Below are 16,533 nucleotides of genomic sequence, written 5' to 3' on the forward strand. Positions count from 1 at the left end.
ACCCAAATATAGTATCATAAGGTGTCATATAGTGTCTAAGGGGTCATATTATGTCTTAAAGGGGTCATATGACACAATATGACCTGACCAATTAGGACACAATATGACCCATTAGGACACAATATGACCATACGACCAAATATGGTGTCTTAAGGGGTCATATGGTGTCCTAAGGGGTCCTTAGGATACCATATGACCCCTATAGACACCATAGGACCCCTTATGACACCATATGGTGTCGTAGAGGTCCATATGGTGTCCTAAGGGTTCGTAGGACACAATATGACCCCTTAGGACACCATAGGACCCAAAGTGCCCTAATATGGTCTCATAAAGAGTCATATTGTGTCCTAAGGGGGTCATATGATTTCTTTAAAGGTGTCATATGACACAATATGACCCATTAAGGACACAATATGACCCATAATGACCAAAATATGGTGTCTTAAGGGGTCATATGGGTGTCCTAAGGGGTCATAGGACACCATATGACCCCTATGGACACCATAGGACCCCTTATGACACCATATTGTGTCGTTAGGGGTCATATGGTGTCCTAAGGGGTCATAGACATAATATGGACCCCTTAGGACACCATAGGACCCATAACGACCCAATATAGTGTCATAACGGGTTGTATGGTGTCCTAAAGGGGTCATAAGGGTTCATGGGACACCATATGACCCCTAAGGACAACATAAGACCCCTTATGACACCATATGGTGTTGTTAGGGGTCGTATGGTGTCCATAGGGGTCGTATGGACACCATATGACCCCTTAAGACACCAAAATGTGTAGTTATGGGTCATATGGTGTCCTAAGGGGTCATAGGACACAAGATGACCTCTTAGGACACCATAGGACTCAAAGTGACCCAATATGGTGTCATAAGGGGTCATATTGTGTCCTACGGGGGTCATATGATGTCTTAAGGGGTCATATGACACAATATAACCCATTAGGACACAATATGACCTATAACGACCAAATATGGTGTCTTAAGGGGTCATATGGCAATCCTAAGGGGTCGTAGGACACCATATGACCCCTTAAAGAGAGCAAATTGTGTCGTTATGTGTCATATGGTGTCCTAAGGGGTCATAGGACACAATTGACCCCTTAGGACTCCATAGGACCCAAAGCGACCCAATATTGGTGGTCATAAGGGGTCATATTGTGTCCTAAAGGGGTCATATGATGTCTTAAAGGGGTCATATGATACAATATGATCTATTAGGACACAATATGACCCATAAGGACCCAATATGGTGATCTTAAGGGGTCATATGGTGCCTTAAGGGGTCGTATGGTGTCCTATGGGGCGTAGGTATGCTCTCTCTCTCTCCCTCTCCCTCTCTCTTATCCTCTCATCTCTCTCTGTCCTCCAAGCTCAAGCTCTTTCGTCGGGCAGCTAGCTCGCTCTACCTCTCCTCCTATCTCTCTTTCTCTCTCCTAATCTCTCTCTCTCCCCTAATCTCTCTCTCTCTCCCTCTCCCCTAATCTCTCTCTCCCCTAATCTCTCTCTCTCTCTCTCTCCCCTAATCTCTCCCTCTCCCCTAATCTCTCTCTCTCTCTCCCCTAATCTCTCTCTCTCTCCCCTAATCTCTCTCTCTCCCTCTCCCCTAATCTCTCTCTCTCTCTCCCCTAATCTCTCTCTCTCCCTCTCCCCTAATCTCTCCCTCTCCCTCTCCTCCTCTCTCTCTCTCTCTCCCTCTCCTCTATCTCCCTCCCTCTCTCTCTATCTCTCTCTCCCTCTCTCTCTCCCCTAATCTCTCTCTCTCCCCTAATCTCTCTCTCCCCTAGTCTCTCTCTCTATCTCTCCTTCTCCCTCTCCCCTAAACTCTCTCTCTCTCTCCCCTAATCTCTCTCTCTCTCTCTCTCCCCTAATTTCTCTCTCTCCCCTAATGTCTCTCCCTCCCTCCCTCTCCTCCTCCCCTCTCTCTCTCTCTCTCTCTCTCTCTCTCTCTCTCCCCCCTAATCTCTCTCCCCTAATCCCTCTCTCTCTCTCTCTCTCTCTCTCTCTCTCTCTCTCTCTCTCTCTCTCTCTCTCTCTCTCTCTCTCTCTCTCTCTCTCTCTCTCTCTCTTTCTGTCTCTGTCTCTGTCTCTCTCTCTTTAAAATATGACTAATAAAACTGGATATCGGATTTCTACCATTGCCATTAATGTGGCAACAGTAAAAAAAAGGTGACAATGGGAAAAAAATTGGGGACCACAAATTTATACATTATAATCGGATATCCGATTTTTGTAAGTAAAAAAGAGCCTTGTGGGCCATTTTGTGGATTCCAATGGCCCACAGTCTACATATTCTTTTTTCTATCGATGATCACGGGTTTTCAGATAGGTTGAGACAAATTTGTGCTTTTGGGAGATTCTTAAAGTCAAATCTTACATTGTCAATCATTTAGGAGAATCTGTGTGGAGGTAAATGGGGAGTAGTAGTCGTCAGAAGTCTAAATGCAAAAGAAAACTTTCAAATGACCAAATTGAAGTGTATAGAGAAAGAGATAGAGAATGTCATAGGAGGAGAAGACAAGGTATGTTAAATATTGCTAATGTTACTTCAAGTGAAGAGGAAATTGAATTTGAAAATGTGTCACAAGTTATTGAAAATGAAAATGTAGATTTTGAAAGTGAAAATTTTAAAAATGTTGAAAATGTTGAAAGTGATAATGAGAATGCTCAACATGTGGAAAATTTTGACATAGGAGGTGAAAATGTGGAAAACTTTGACATTGAAGGTGGAATTTCTCAACCAAGTGAACCATATGTAACACCTAATTACTTTAGAAATGAAGACCCTCTCATGGATGAAAGACAAATTCCAAATCCAAGACCTTCAAGAACCCCAAAATGGTTATTTGAAATTGATGAGAACATTATTGCGAATCTTGAAGGCAAGAGGTCAACAAGAACCGTTCAGTTGTGGGCTACACAACTTTTCAACCAAAATTTTATCAATAAGACATTGACCGAGAAATGCCAACTCTTTGTTCAATTGATAAAGATGATAAAGATGAGACCATTGCTAAACAAATTGAAGATTCGTATGAAAATTCTATTATTGCAAAAATTCTATTTGACGCTCTCAATTCTATTGGAAAGAATACCAAAGAAAGAGATAAGAGAGCCGCTTGAAGAGTGATTATAACCTCCTTAGTAAGCCATCAATTGAGGAAGGCTCGTCAAATGAGACAAACTTGTGTTGATTTTAACATAAACCTTAAAAATTTGGATAGAGCACTTTCACGAAGACAAAGACTTGACGATCCACTTCAACAAGATACATGGGCTTTTGGTGGGAGGCTTCCACGTGTTGATAGAAAGTTGATTGACAATGTGAAGGACAAGATTCAACAATTTTGGCACTCTAATTCTAGAGTGTCACCCAATGTAAAGGACGTTTTGAAATTAAGAATCAGCAACCGAGACCGCACACTGCATCCCAAACATTTCTTGGAATCAAGCCAAACAATGTTGTACAATTTTTTTTGTGAAGTACATCCAACTTTGCAAATATCACAAAGGGCCTTTGAATCTTTGAAACCATTTTATTGTGTTCCTCTTAATATTTGCAATACTTGTTGTTGCAAGTACCATGTGGAGTTTTCAATGTACCATGAACTTTTATGTCATATTCATTCTACGATGCATACTAATGAGATGTTGCAGGAGTGTGGTGCAATGCTATTTCCGAGATCATCAAGAGACTTGCAAGATCTATTTTTATGCCCTAGAGATGATGGTTGCTATTTCTATAGAAATGATTGTTTGAATGAGAAGTGCTCAGAATGTGGTGGGTTGTCAAAGTTTGTTTCATGTTTTCATGAGGGCAGCGAACACAAGTTTGGAAAGAATTATGTTGAGAAAAAAAGATACGAGACAATGAAATATACTTTGAAGAGTGGAGGTGAAGGTTCTAGATGCGAATTAGTCTCAAGAGAAGTGAGTATTGCTGATTTTATTTTGGATTTTAAGGAAAATCTCTTCTACAAGTAAGCAAGGCACACCCATAGGTCTTAGTGGTTGGATCAACAGTTTAGGATGTGTAAGAACTCTTTCCCGATTGGCACTATTGTATCGGTGGTTGATTTTGTAGAGAACTATACATTGCAACCACAAAATGAGGTACAGTCTCAGTACTACAATTCAGTCCAGATTGCTATTTTTTTCACATTACATATAGACATGCTCCTGATAGTACATAAGAGGACAGGAAGATAATCAGGGAGTATCATTTTTATATGAGTGATGATAGATCACACTCCTCTGAGTATGTGCAACATTCTTTCGAGAATTTTTTTGAGTTCTTGCATGAGAAAGATATTGCAATTTATTGACATATAATATGGTCAGATAACTGTACGGGTCAATTCAAGAATGCCCGTATGTTTTATTGGTTGAGTAGAATGCATGTAGAGAGGCTTATAGCTCATATTTGGTGTTTTTTTAGGCAGGGCATGGGAAGGGAGAGCATGATGGAGTAGGTGCATGTTTGAAGAGAGCTCTAGTTAAGGAGAAATTGAGGATTTCAGGTGCAAATTTATTTGATGCACATCCTATTGTTGGTTGGTGTAGTTCAGCATTATCACATGGAGGTACTCTTGATTCAACAATGACCAGATTCTTTTGGTTGGTTGAGGAGGGAACAGTGGGAGATAGATTGGATTGTTAAACAATTAAAGATTCTTCAAAGATGCATTCATTTCTCAGCTCAGATGCAAGTACATGGACCATTTTGTACATGAGTGTTGGCTTGTTTTTGTCAGAGTTGTGTTCGGTGTGATTGGGATCAGTGTGAGTCAAGTGAGTGGGTTGATACGTGGGTTCCCCAGTATCTAACTCCTTTATCTCAAACAATATCCTTGTCAAACGATGACATGAAAAGTTCACTTGAGTATGACCGTCTATCAAATCTTGTACAACCAGGACATGTTTTTGCAGTTGTTGCATCGCAAGGGAATGAAGAGAGATTAGAGTATTGGTTGGCATGATGTGTACAGGGAAAACAAAAGCTAACACAACCAGTGACAGATGATGACGGGCTCACATATCCTACAGGTTCAGTTGTTGTTGTGGGAACTTGGTTGCGAACATACATGATTAGAAAGAATGGCATACATACATTTGAAGACTATGAGAGACACAAAACCATTATAATGTATTCACACCTTATTATAGCTACAAATGTCAAGTTGTTGAAGCATCAAGCAAAACCGAAGACCAAAGAGCTATGGACAGTGACTACTACTGATCATGAAGCAATACTGGATACTCTTAAGCAAAGAGATGACCCTTTAGACACACTTGAGTAGTAGGTCTTTAATGGTGCCTTATTTTTTTGTATCATGCATTTGATTTGAAACAATGATCATTAAACCTTAATGTTCAAGTTTGTTACATGTATATTAAGGATGTGTTCAAAATGCAGGTCTATTGATGAACGTTTTTTTTTTGGCAACACGGTTTTTGCATGCACATAGCGGGTACACTCGATATAATTGGAAGGGATGTATTTTTGCAACACAACTTATTATCATGCATTTGATGAGCTTTACAATTTTTGTTATTAGAGAACACTATTTGACAATTTTTGATGATATAATTATTGCAAAACCTTTGTGCTTATGTAGGTCTTTTTTGATGATATACAACAGTATCACATTATGATTTTTGCGTCAACATAGTGGGTTTTGTTGATATAATTCGAAGGGGCATATTTTTATGGTATATAGTCCCACCTTTTCATTTATTATCATGCATTTCAGTTGAAGTGATTATCATAAAGCCTTTATGTTCATCCATGCATTTTATGTGTAGACTAACAATTCTTAAAAATACAGGTTCATGCTAGATCATTCGCCATTGACAAGACCCTCTCTTGGTGATGGTACATATTCTTTTGTGCATTAATGAGATAAAATTTGTGCATAAACATTAAGTCAAGTGAATGTATTGCTACTTAGAAATGACCATATCTACCATCATCTTCAACCATACAGAGAAATGCAGTGAGAAGGGCTTTAATCAACATGCGTCTTTCTTCAAAGTTATGCTTGTATACTTTGCAGAGAAACTTGTAAGTTTCATAATTATACAATCTTGTACATCTTAAAAATGTTTCAAATGATCTATTTATAATTTTCCAAACTAATTTGTATTAAGTGTTATAATTTGTTTCTTGTAGCACATTCATTTCGCATAAAAAGGTTACTTATTTTGGTCTTCATTTATATGCAGGCATTGTTGTACGTAAGCTTTTCTCTTAGGACATGAGGATGTCTGATACAGATGAAGTGGGATTTTGTATTTGTATATGGATGTGAATTGATGTAACATTCGTATGATAATATACAATGTCCATGAGCAAATTGGTTTAGTTATATTGATGATATACAATGTATCTATACATGAGTACTTGGTGTAGTTGTATTGATAATGAAAAAAAAATCATGTTTGCATATCCCTTCATGGATGTCACATGTAAGTGTAATGGTAATTATGTGTATACAATACATGGAAATATTGATGATCATTATGTGTCTACAGTGTAATGCTTGTTTATCTATATTTTTAGCACTTAGGGCACTCAAGGGACGACATCGGTAGGGTATGACCCCGATCATTTGATCGAGTGGGGGGGCAAAATAGGAGCATGCATAGGGTAATAATTCCTATCTGGACATGTTGGAGTCGATGGTTCGTCATCATGACGAGCTGAACGTGAAAACGGTCACGAGACAACATTCGAATGAATGAGAATGATGATTTTTTCGCCCACTGAAAAATTGCTGCCCTAATAAAATCGTAGAAAAAATTGAAAAACCGAGATAGTATTTTGTAGGGACCCCTCTCATGGCCCCATAGGTTCAAATAGATCATTCGCAGGTGCCATGGATTCCGAGTTAGGGCCCATCAAAGTTTGACAATTTTTAGCACTTACGGTGCTCAAGGGATGATGTCGGTAGGGTATGACCTTGAGCGTTCGACCAAGTGGGGGGGAAAAATAGGAGCATGCATAGGGTAATAATTCCTAATTGGACATGTCAGAGTCGACGGTTCATCATCATGATGAGCTGAACGAGAAAACAACCACGAGACAACATTTGAATGAATGAGACTGACGATTTTTTCGCCCATCGAAAAATTGCTGCCCTAATAAAACCATAGGGAAACTTCAAAAACTGAGATAGGATTTTGTAGGGACCCCTCTCGTGGCGCTGTAGGTTCAAATGGATCATTCATAGGTGCCACAGATTCTGAGTTAGGGCCCGTCAAAGTTTGACAATTATTAGCACTTAGGGCGCTCAAGGGACGACGCCTGTAGGGTATGACCTTGAGCGTTCGACCGAGTGGGGTGGAAAAATAGGACCATGCATAGGGTAATAATGCCTAATTGGACATGTCAGTGCTGATGGTTCATCATTGCAACGAGCTGAACGAGAAATTGGCCGCGCAACAACATTCGATTGAATGAGACTGATGATTTTTTCTCCCATCGAAAAATTGCTGCCTGATAAAACCGTAGGGAAAATTGAAAAACCGAGATAAAATTTTGTAGGGACCCCTCTCATGGCCCCATAGGTTCAAATGGATCATTCATAGGTGCCACAGATTCTGAGTTAGGGCCCGTCAAAGTTTGACAATTTTTAGCACTTAGGACGCTCAAGGGACGACGTCGGTAGGGTATGACCTCGAGCGTTCAACCGAGTGGGGGGGGGGGGGGGGGCAAAATAGGACCATGCATAGGGTAATAATGCCTAACTAGACATGTTGGAGCTGATGGTTCATCATCGCGATGAGTTGAACGAGAAATTGGCCACGCGACAACATTCGATTGAATGAGACTAGTGATTTTTTCGCCAACTGAAAAATTGCTGCCCTAATAAAACCCCGAGCGTTCGACCGAGGTGGGAAGAAAAATAGGACCATGCATAGGGTAATAATGAATTGTATCAAGTATTTTTCATTAAATGAATTGTATTGTATTGTTCATTAAAAGAATCGTATTGTTCATTAAATGAATTGTATTGTATTGTTCATTAAATGAATTGTATTGTTCATTAAGTTAATTGTATTGTATTATTCATTAAATGAATTATATTGTTCATTATACAAATGAAACTTATGATGAAATGAAATGAATTGTATTGTTCATTAAATAACCATTATTAACCATTGTTAATTATTGGAATGAAGATTAAAGATTTCCATGATAACACCACGCATAGATGAGCAACAATTTATATGATCGAATATCAACTTCTATATGTATAAAAATTTCAAATGATTACAAATGTATGTCCATACACAAATATGGCATAAATGCCAACTGAAACAAAATGTATGTCTAAATACGTGAATGTATGTCCATATACAAAATATACATGCCAACTAGACATGTAAGCATCCCAAAACTATCTATAACATCTTAAGCTGCTGATGGATCATCAAAATCGATCCTCTTCGCCACACTGCTTGGCTCTGAAGGATCTTGCACAAGAAAAAAAAACCACGATTAATATTAGTTATATTATATAATTCACATTCGAAAAGTTAACATAAAAATGAACTATAATTGAACTATTCATGTTTACCACATCTCCACGTTTTCCCTTCGGCTTTGCAGGACTCTTGATGTATGTCTTTGGTAGAGGAGGTATGTTTTCAATATTTTCATACACAACCTACATATGTTCAGAAACATGACCTTGATACAAGTTAGCATATAATTGTCACTGATAATAACAAATTATATCTACTAAACACAAAATAAAACAAACACACATCTACTCGAGGCATCTCTTCTTCTTCTTCATCTTTAGCTATACTGGGTGTAGTCATCAAGGATGTGAAGCCAAGAATTCTCTGTCCATATACACAACAAGTATATGAAACTATCAATCTATGTCTAGACATGTATAATCACTATAAGTTATTTAAACTATTCATTCAATCATATTTGCATTCAATTACCTTTCCCTTGTCTCCAACTGCACTACCAGATCCTAAATCACACTTCCCCACACTCGTGCTGCTTGTGCCCTACAAGAATAAAATAAGATATACATGCAAGTTACTACATAATCTAATTAATACCAATATAAATGGTGAGCATGTATGTACAATAAAATACAAACGACTAGATGCAATAATATATGTACCGTCAAGCTATCAAGGCCAAATGAAATGGCCAACAAGGTGCCCTCTTGAATCTATCTCAACTCCTCCTTGGTGGGCAAGTGCAAGGTAATGAGTCACAAATTCGTGGAAGTCCATGCATTGGAAAATGCACTCTTATAAACGGGGGCCCGTTTTCAAAAAACGGGGGCCCGTTTGTGCTTCGGGCTCCCGAGCCAAAAGGTAACGAGGGTCCGAAGCAAAAAAAAAGCGGGCCCCCGTTTTGTTCTAAAATCGGGGCTTGCTTTTAAAAAAAACGGGGGCCCGTTTTTTAGAAACGGGCCCCCGTTTTGTTTAAAAGCGGGTCCCGTTTCTAAATGACATTTTTCCTTTTTTTTCCACAAGCCGCCCTTGTTTGAAAACGGGGGCCCGTTTTGTGGAAGTTGATTCCACAACTCGCCACTTGGCTCGGGATTAGGCCCGGGATAGGCCTGGGATGGCCACACTTGAGACATGGACCTGCAAATTCAAATCTCCATGAATAAAAGCACAAATATGAACTTCAGAAATAGTTTACGCGCCTCTAATCAGAGAATTTTTATACGAAATTAAAACCCATTTCAGATTATACTGTCTAGATTCTAAAGATGTAAATTTATTTAAAAATTGATTATTTTAACTATTTTTCATTTAATTTATACTAAATCGGGTCCATAAATTTGAAATATTAACTAATTTTGTTAATTTAATAACTTTTTTATTTAAAAAAATTTTGGAAAAAAAATTATATGTCATCAATCTACACAAAATTCTTTTGTATTTAAAAAAAAAAAAATCAAAAAATGTTAAGTTTACATCAAATTATGTGGGTCGTACATGTCAAATTTTTAAAACGATAATTATGGCCATTAAAAAATTAATTAAAAAAAAATATTAGAAAAAAAAATACAGAAAAATATGCTCATCAATATTCAATGTGTTACAAACCATTTCCCAAAATGGTTTGAGAAAATAATTTTAATTGTGTCAAAAAGTGTGGGTCGTACACATGCATGGTATAGTCCTAAAAAAGGCATTTTTAAAACATAGTTTTCAGAACTCCATTTAAAAAGTTATTTTTTATTATGTGGGTATTAAAATAAATTATATATTTGGAAAGTACACTCAGAGGGCTATCTTTTATATTACTGATTTTTTCCAAGATTCAATCTCTAAGTGTTTCAAAATTTAAGCTCAAATGAGACAAAATCTGAAAATCAGGGAAAACACTTCCACTTTTTGGCCAAAAAGTGGACTCATCTTCTTGCACTGACCCTGGTCATCAACTGTTAAATAGACCATGTAAATAAAAATTAGTACTTAATATTATCTAGATTATAAATATTCATTTAAAATATAACATGAACTATGAAAATACAAATCTTACCACTATATCATCAATGTATGATGATGGTGCCTCCTCGCCTCTAGCATGTGAGGACTCCCCAGGGTATCCTCTAGTTTGTGTTATAGCATCTGGTGCATCATGCATCTCATGCACCTCATAATCTACACTGTCTGCAGGAGGATCAATGGGTTGTCCAACTTGACCCAAGCATACTTGCCCACACATGACACAACTATGGGGCACGCATATGTGTGGAGCTAAGGATGATGTGTCAGTGCCACTAGATGCACCGCTACCATCAAAAGTAGGCTGAGCTACTGACCCAGCCTGAGAAACCAAAAGGCTACTCAAAGAGTGAATAACCGATATGGTCTGTGAAGCCGCCTCACAAATGATATCTGGATGCTGCACTGGAGGTGGGGGATCAACAAGAGGAGGGGGGTCATATGGGCCCTGGACTACTCTGACTGCCCCAGGTCTATTTTGGGGCATACCTAAACCCACACCCTGGAAAGGTTGGATGTCAAAGTAGTTCACATGTTTGCGTAAAACAAACTCAACATACAATTTTTTTATGAAGTAGAAGGGGACATCAAGATTTTTGTTGGGTGGTTTGTCGAAAACCATCCACCAACAATCCCAAAAGTTTTTCACAATACCATCATTTGTGCACCATTTAATAGAAAGTTTTGTTTTTTTGGGGTCTATGGGTTGACCAGTGCGGGGATTCACAAACAATGAGGCGATATCAGATTTCGATATCTTGAGATCCTTGATCTCCTTATACGACAAGCCATCCGCATATTGTTCCCTCATAGAATCTCACCACAAAAGGGCAGCATTGTGCTCCTCAATCATGGTTTCCATACTCTTTATGATCGACGTGAGAGGATCAAACATTGGGTTTAGAAGAGGGATCCTATGATATACATCTGCAATCCCCCTCAGTTCATTCAAATTTTGTGCAATCAAATCCTGAATTGAGGGGGGGTTTGGCAAAGGAGGGTTTGGTTGTTGCGGTTGTGGTTGATCAATGTTTTCATTGTTATCCCCCATTTTTAACCTAATTGAATGTAAACAATTGAATTTAGTTAACAAATTTAAATAATTTTGTATTTGATTTAAAAAAACCTAGTTTTCATGAAAAAAACCATATTTTCAATGAAAAATCAAATAAACATTAAAAAAATACAAAAATTGAATGAAAATGATTGAAAACAATAAAAATCTTACCTTTCAATCTATTTTTTAGCAATTTTTGGGCAAAACACCAGATATCGGATACAATCAGATATCCGATTTTTATAAAATTGCGCAGCTTATGGGTTAAAAATGACTCAAGGGTTGTCACAGTTGAAATATATTGTCTTAGAAAATTGGATATCCGATTTTTATACTTAAATTATTTTAAAATAACATTATATTATATAATATAATAATATATTATATAATATATTATTATATTATATAATATAATAATATATTATAGAATACGTATTATATAATATAATATTATAATATAATATAATATAATATAATATAATATAATATAATATAATATAATATAATATAATATAATATAATATATATAATATTATATTATATATATTATGTATTATAATATAATATTATTATATTATAATATAATATATTATTATATTATTTAATTATATAATATATATTATATAATTATGTAATATATTATTATATTATATAATTATATAATATATTATTACATTATATATATAATATATTATTATATTATATTATAATATAATATAATAATATATTATATATTATATAATATGTAAAATATAATATTACATTATATATTATATAATATATTTTTTAATTTAAAATTACAAATAAAAATCAGATATCCGATTTGCTTAGGTAATTACCATGCCAAGGTGTACTAACACCCAGGCCAAGCAAAAAGTCAACACGGATTTTTGTGTTTTTAGGCGAGTGGAGAAGGCTATTTTTTTCACATCGCCACTTTTTGGCCCCCCATGATCTTGCACTAACCCCTAACTAGAAAATTTTCCCACTTATTCCTTTAGGAACATTGTGATCCACTGTCTATTGAGTTTATCACTTTTGTTATGTATTCTATAGCTATTATACATGATTATATGAAAAAATAGGTCTCAAGAAAGTAAAAAGTAAATTAGGCCTCAAGAAAGTGAAAAAAAAATTCCAAAAGGAAAAAGACTCAAAGTCTTTATTTGGTTAATATTCAAGATTTTATGCGTCATTGAAGTTTATCTCTCTAATTTCATTAGACCCTAAACCCGCAAAATTTGGTCTCTAGAGTTTTTAGGATTTTGATGTAACCTTAAAAATCTTTGGCATCCTTAAAAATGTGCAAGAAACTTGAAGATGACAAACTGTACTAAACGTGTACTAAATTTGGCATATTCTCCATGTCTTGTGATTACTTAAAAATGAACTAAATTATTACACATTTTAATTAATAATCTATATCATATGCTACTATGTTGATTTGCTTGCAACTTGTGTGTCTATCATTAGAGTATATATTTTATATCTACATATATTGGCACTATGTAAATACAAGACATAATAGGACAAGTTAATGTTAAGTTGGTTCTTCCATTTTGTACAAGAAAACTAAATTTAAGGAGAACTACATTTAATAGTTGTCATAAGCTTGTATATGCAGATGAATTTTGTTGGTTAGTGCAGGATGATGGACTACAAGGTTGAATGTAGGAAGATGATTTTAGCATACAATTTTAAGGATTATTTTTACGAGAGCTAAAGTTTAATTTGTGGTAACATCGTTAAGGAATTTGTCAACAATGGATGTCATACATAGAAAGAAAGTACACTTGATACTAGATTCTTCTCAAGGCAACATGTTTATATTTTAGACTAAATCATGATGACTACACAATAATGGTTCTTTTCTTTGACTATTTCTTTATTTTATTTTTCATTTCAAATCCTACATAGACGATTAACATATTTCTTTTGAATTAGAGACCTTTTCCATCCTAAAATCATCTATTTTAAAGATACAAGGGTCTCCTTGATATGATCCAAAAAAAAGGAACCGAACTATAACTATTATAAACCTAACAAAACTATGGCATTGAAAAAAAATTTAACATTGAAAAGATGAAAGTAGAAGAGAAAAAAATTGTATATATTGAAAGACATGACCAAAAGGTAATTTGATGGATCCCCTACTAGAAAGGGTGATTCAGTTCATTAACCCTAAAAGCGTATTTGCTCGATTACATAAAAATATGTGAGCTAGGCACATTATGTAATATTTTTATTTTTATTATCACAAAACAAAAATAGAGCAACTCAGAGAGGCAAAGTATGTATATTGAAGACAAGTATAATATTTGTGAAATTTATTTGTGTTTGCAACCTTTTAAATTGCATTTACGAAAAGAATTTGACATACATTCAAGGACTTACAACTAAAGATTAGGTAAAAGATTTCTATATTGGTTCTAGGAACTATAGCTAAATCTTTAAAAGAATTAGGTAAGACCGTAGGGAAGAGTTTGTTTAATAATTAATAGAATTAGACTAAAAATCACTATTTTTTCACATAATGTAAAGATTAGAAAAAAATTAAGTTTGTATATTTTGAGGGTCAAAATTTCAAAAGATGATAAAAAAACAAAAGCAGTACAGATATAAAAAACACTTCATACCTTCTCCTTCTATGAACACACCGCAACCAAATCATACTTTCTCAAAATTTTGATTTACAACAAATGCCATAAACAAAAAATAACTTCATATTATTTTAAAATATTGCTCTAGAAACTACTAGGGGACAAGATATTTCTAGATTTTGTTCAAGATAAAATTGTATATATATCTTTCCTAATAATAAAATTGATTGCATTTGTTTGGTGACGTATTTGAACTAAAAATTTACATAGATTTTTTGGCATATATTTATTTTTGATACACATTAATACAATTCAAATTTAACCAAAAAAACTAAAGTATTGAATGTTCCAATGAAAACATTTATACATAGATTAAAAGGTGAATTGAAATCAGCTAAATAATTGCAAATTGTTAAATTGTAGGTAGAACTAACTTTCAAATCAAATTATTTTGTCACGATACCATATCTATAACACTATTCACCATCTTCAAAACTTTAATAGGATGGACAATTTAAGACAAAATTTAAAACATTATAATTTTTAATAAAAATTAAAGACAAAGACAATTTATTTTTGTAATGATTATTCATAAAATCAACCAATAAAAAATAACCCAATAAAACTAAAATTTGTGACATATACAATGGTGCTCATGTTATTCAAGCCATCAACACAATTGACATTCGATTCAAATAATTATATGATTTAAGACATGTAATTTAAAGCCACATAGATCAAATCTTGTTGAATGCAAGGCTCTAATATCGAATAGGATGAGGCCAAGATTATTGCCTAAGGATAGAAGAGGCACGTCCAAAAACTGATATCCATAGAAAAATATTCATTAACGATTTCTAACATAAACTAATAAAAAACCAACATTACGATAGTTTTAATTATTAAAAAACAAAATGCATAAGTATGTCAGCACTGAATCTCATCAACCCTACGAAGTGACGTCACAGGCTACTCCGAAATGGTCGCGATATTTTTATGCACGTCGCTAAGGCATAACCACACACGTCAACAATCAAGCCCCCGTAATTTGTACGGGTTTGGCAGATATTCAAGATATTCAAGCCATTTTCCCATGTTTTTTATCTCTGTAAAGCTGAGCGAAAGGATAAATTGAATGCCATTGTAGCAAAGGGAAATAAAAGGAAAATCAAAGAATTGGTGGGTGCTGTAGAGCAATGGCAGAAAGAAAGTCCATCAAGGCAACTCTGGTTCTTTTTCTGGTACTGTCTCTGCTTCATTACAGTGCAGAAGAAGGGGATGCCCTGTTCAGATGCAGTTATAAGGTGAAGAAATCATTTGAAATGGGCAACTGCAGCAACAGGACATTCTTCCCCAGAAAGGATTTCAATCCCCTGGTTTTTGCCACTTATGGGATTTTTGCGGGCGTCGCGCTATTTTGGGTGGCTTTTGCGTACCTGTGTTGGGAGTACCTTCAGATTTCCACAGAGGATTTTGGTGAATATGGCATAATGTCACGCCCCAGGATTCGATCGCGGGACCAGAAAGCCAAGTCCTGCTGAAGCGTCAGAGCGCAGCAATGATTCAATTTGCTTAGGAAAAAGTCTGGTAAATATGCAGAGAATAGGCAGAGACTTCATTAGCTTAGAAGTTAATGTAAGAAGTAATGTAATTGTTGTGACTAATATTAAGGCAGAGTTATGATAAAGTATGTAACTTTTGTATTTAGTGTATGCTCTTTTGATATTATTGGGTAATTGAGGCAGAGTAATTCTTATACTGCTGTTGCTGAAGTAGCTCTTATGTTGCAGTCTTTTTACTGCAAATCAAATGTAACTGTTTCATGCCTTATTTCGATTAAAATAAATAAATTATCAATCTTAATGGATAATTGTAATTATTTTAATTGGGTTTAAGCAATAGTATGTTTTATTCTGTGGGTTTGTTTTCTATTGGTCTCGAGTTCAACTCCGTTTCGGACTAACCCGGTGGTCAGCTTGTGGGCTGCATGGCCACCCCTAGAGGATTAGTCTCGCCTCAGCTCGCCCCTTCCTGACCGCAACTTGGCAGTCTGTAAGCCGAAGGTAAGGCGGGTTGGGCATTGGATTGGGTCGCGGGATACCTCTGTAGTTATAAAATAATAAAAACTGAGAATTCAAAGAGAATTTAAATTAATAGATTTTAATAATTTTTAAAATTAAAAGTAATTTTTATTATATTTATGTTAATTTTAATGAAATGTTTTTCAATTTTTTATAAAGTTATAATTTCTTATGATGTATAATTATAATTTCATTTTTTTCTTCTCATCAAATATAGATCTTTAATGCTAATTTATATTTTGATTTAATAGTAATTTTATTATCAATTATAGTAATTATAA

General features: G+C 35.2%; 1 protein-coding gene across 1 annotated transcript; it reads left to right on the forward strand.

Annotated features, from left to right (window-relative positions):
- Positions 1-15,270: 15,270 nt before the first annotated feature.
- LOC131030519 (uncharacterized) lies at positions 15,271-16,033 on the forward strand. Its single transcript, XM_057961403.2, has one exon. It carries the CDS (start codon positions 15,368-15,370, stop codon positions 15,710-15,712), a length of 345 nt encoding a protein of 114 aa, XP_057817386.1. The 5' UTR covers positions 15,271-15,367; the 3' UTR covers positions 15,713-16,033.
- The last annotated feature ends 500 nt before the right edge of the window (positions 16,034-16,533 follow it).

The sequence above is a fragment of the Cryptomeria japonica genome, chromosome 8, assembly GCF_030272615.1.
Source record: "Cryptomeria japonica chromosome 8, Sugi_1.0, whole genome shotgun sequence".
NCBI classification, from domain to species: Eukaryota; Viridiplantae; Streptophyta; class Pinopsida; order Cupressales; family Cupressaceae; genus Cryptomeria; species Cryptomeria japonica.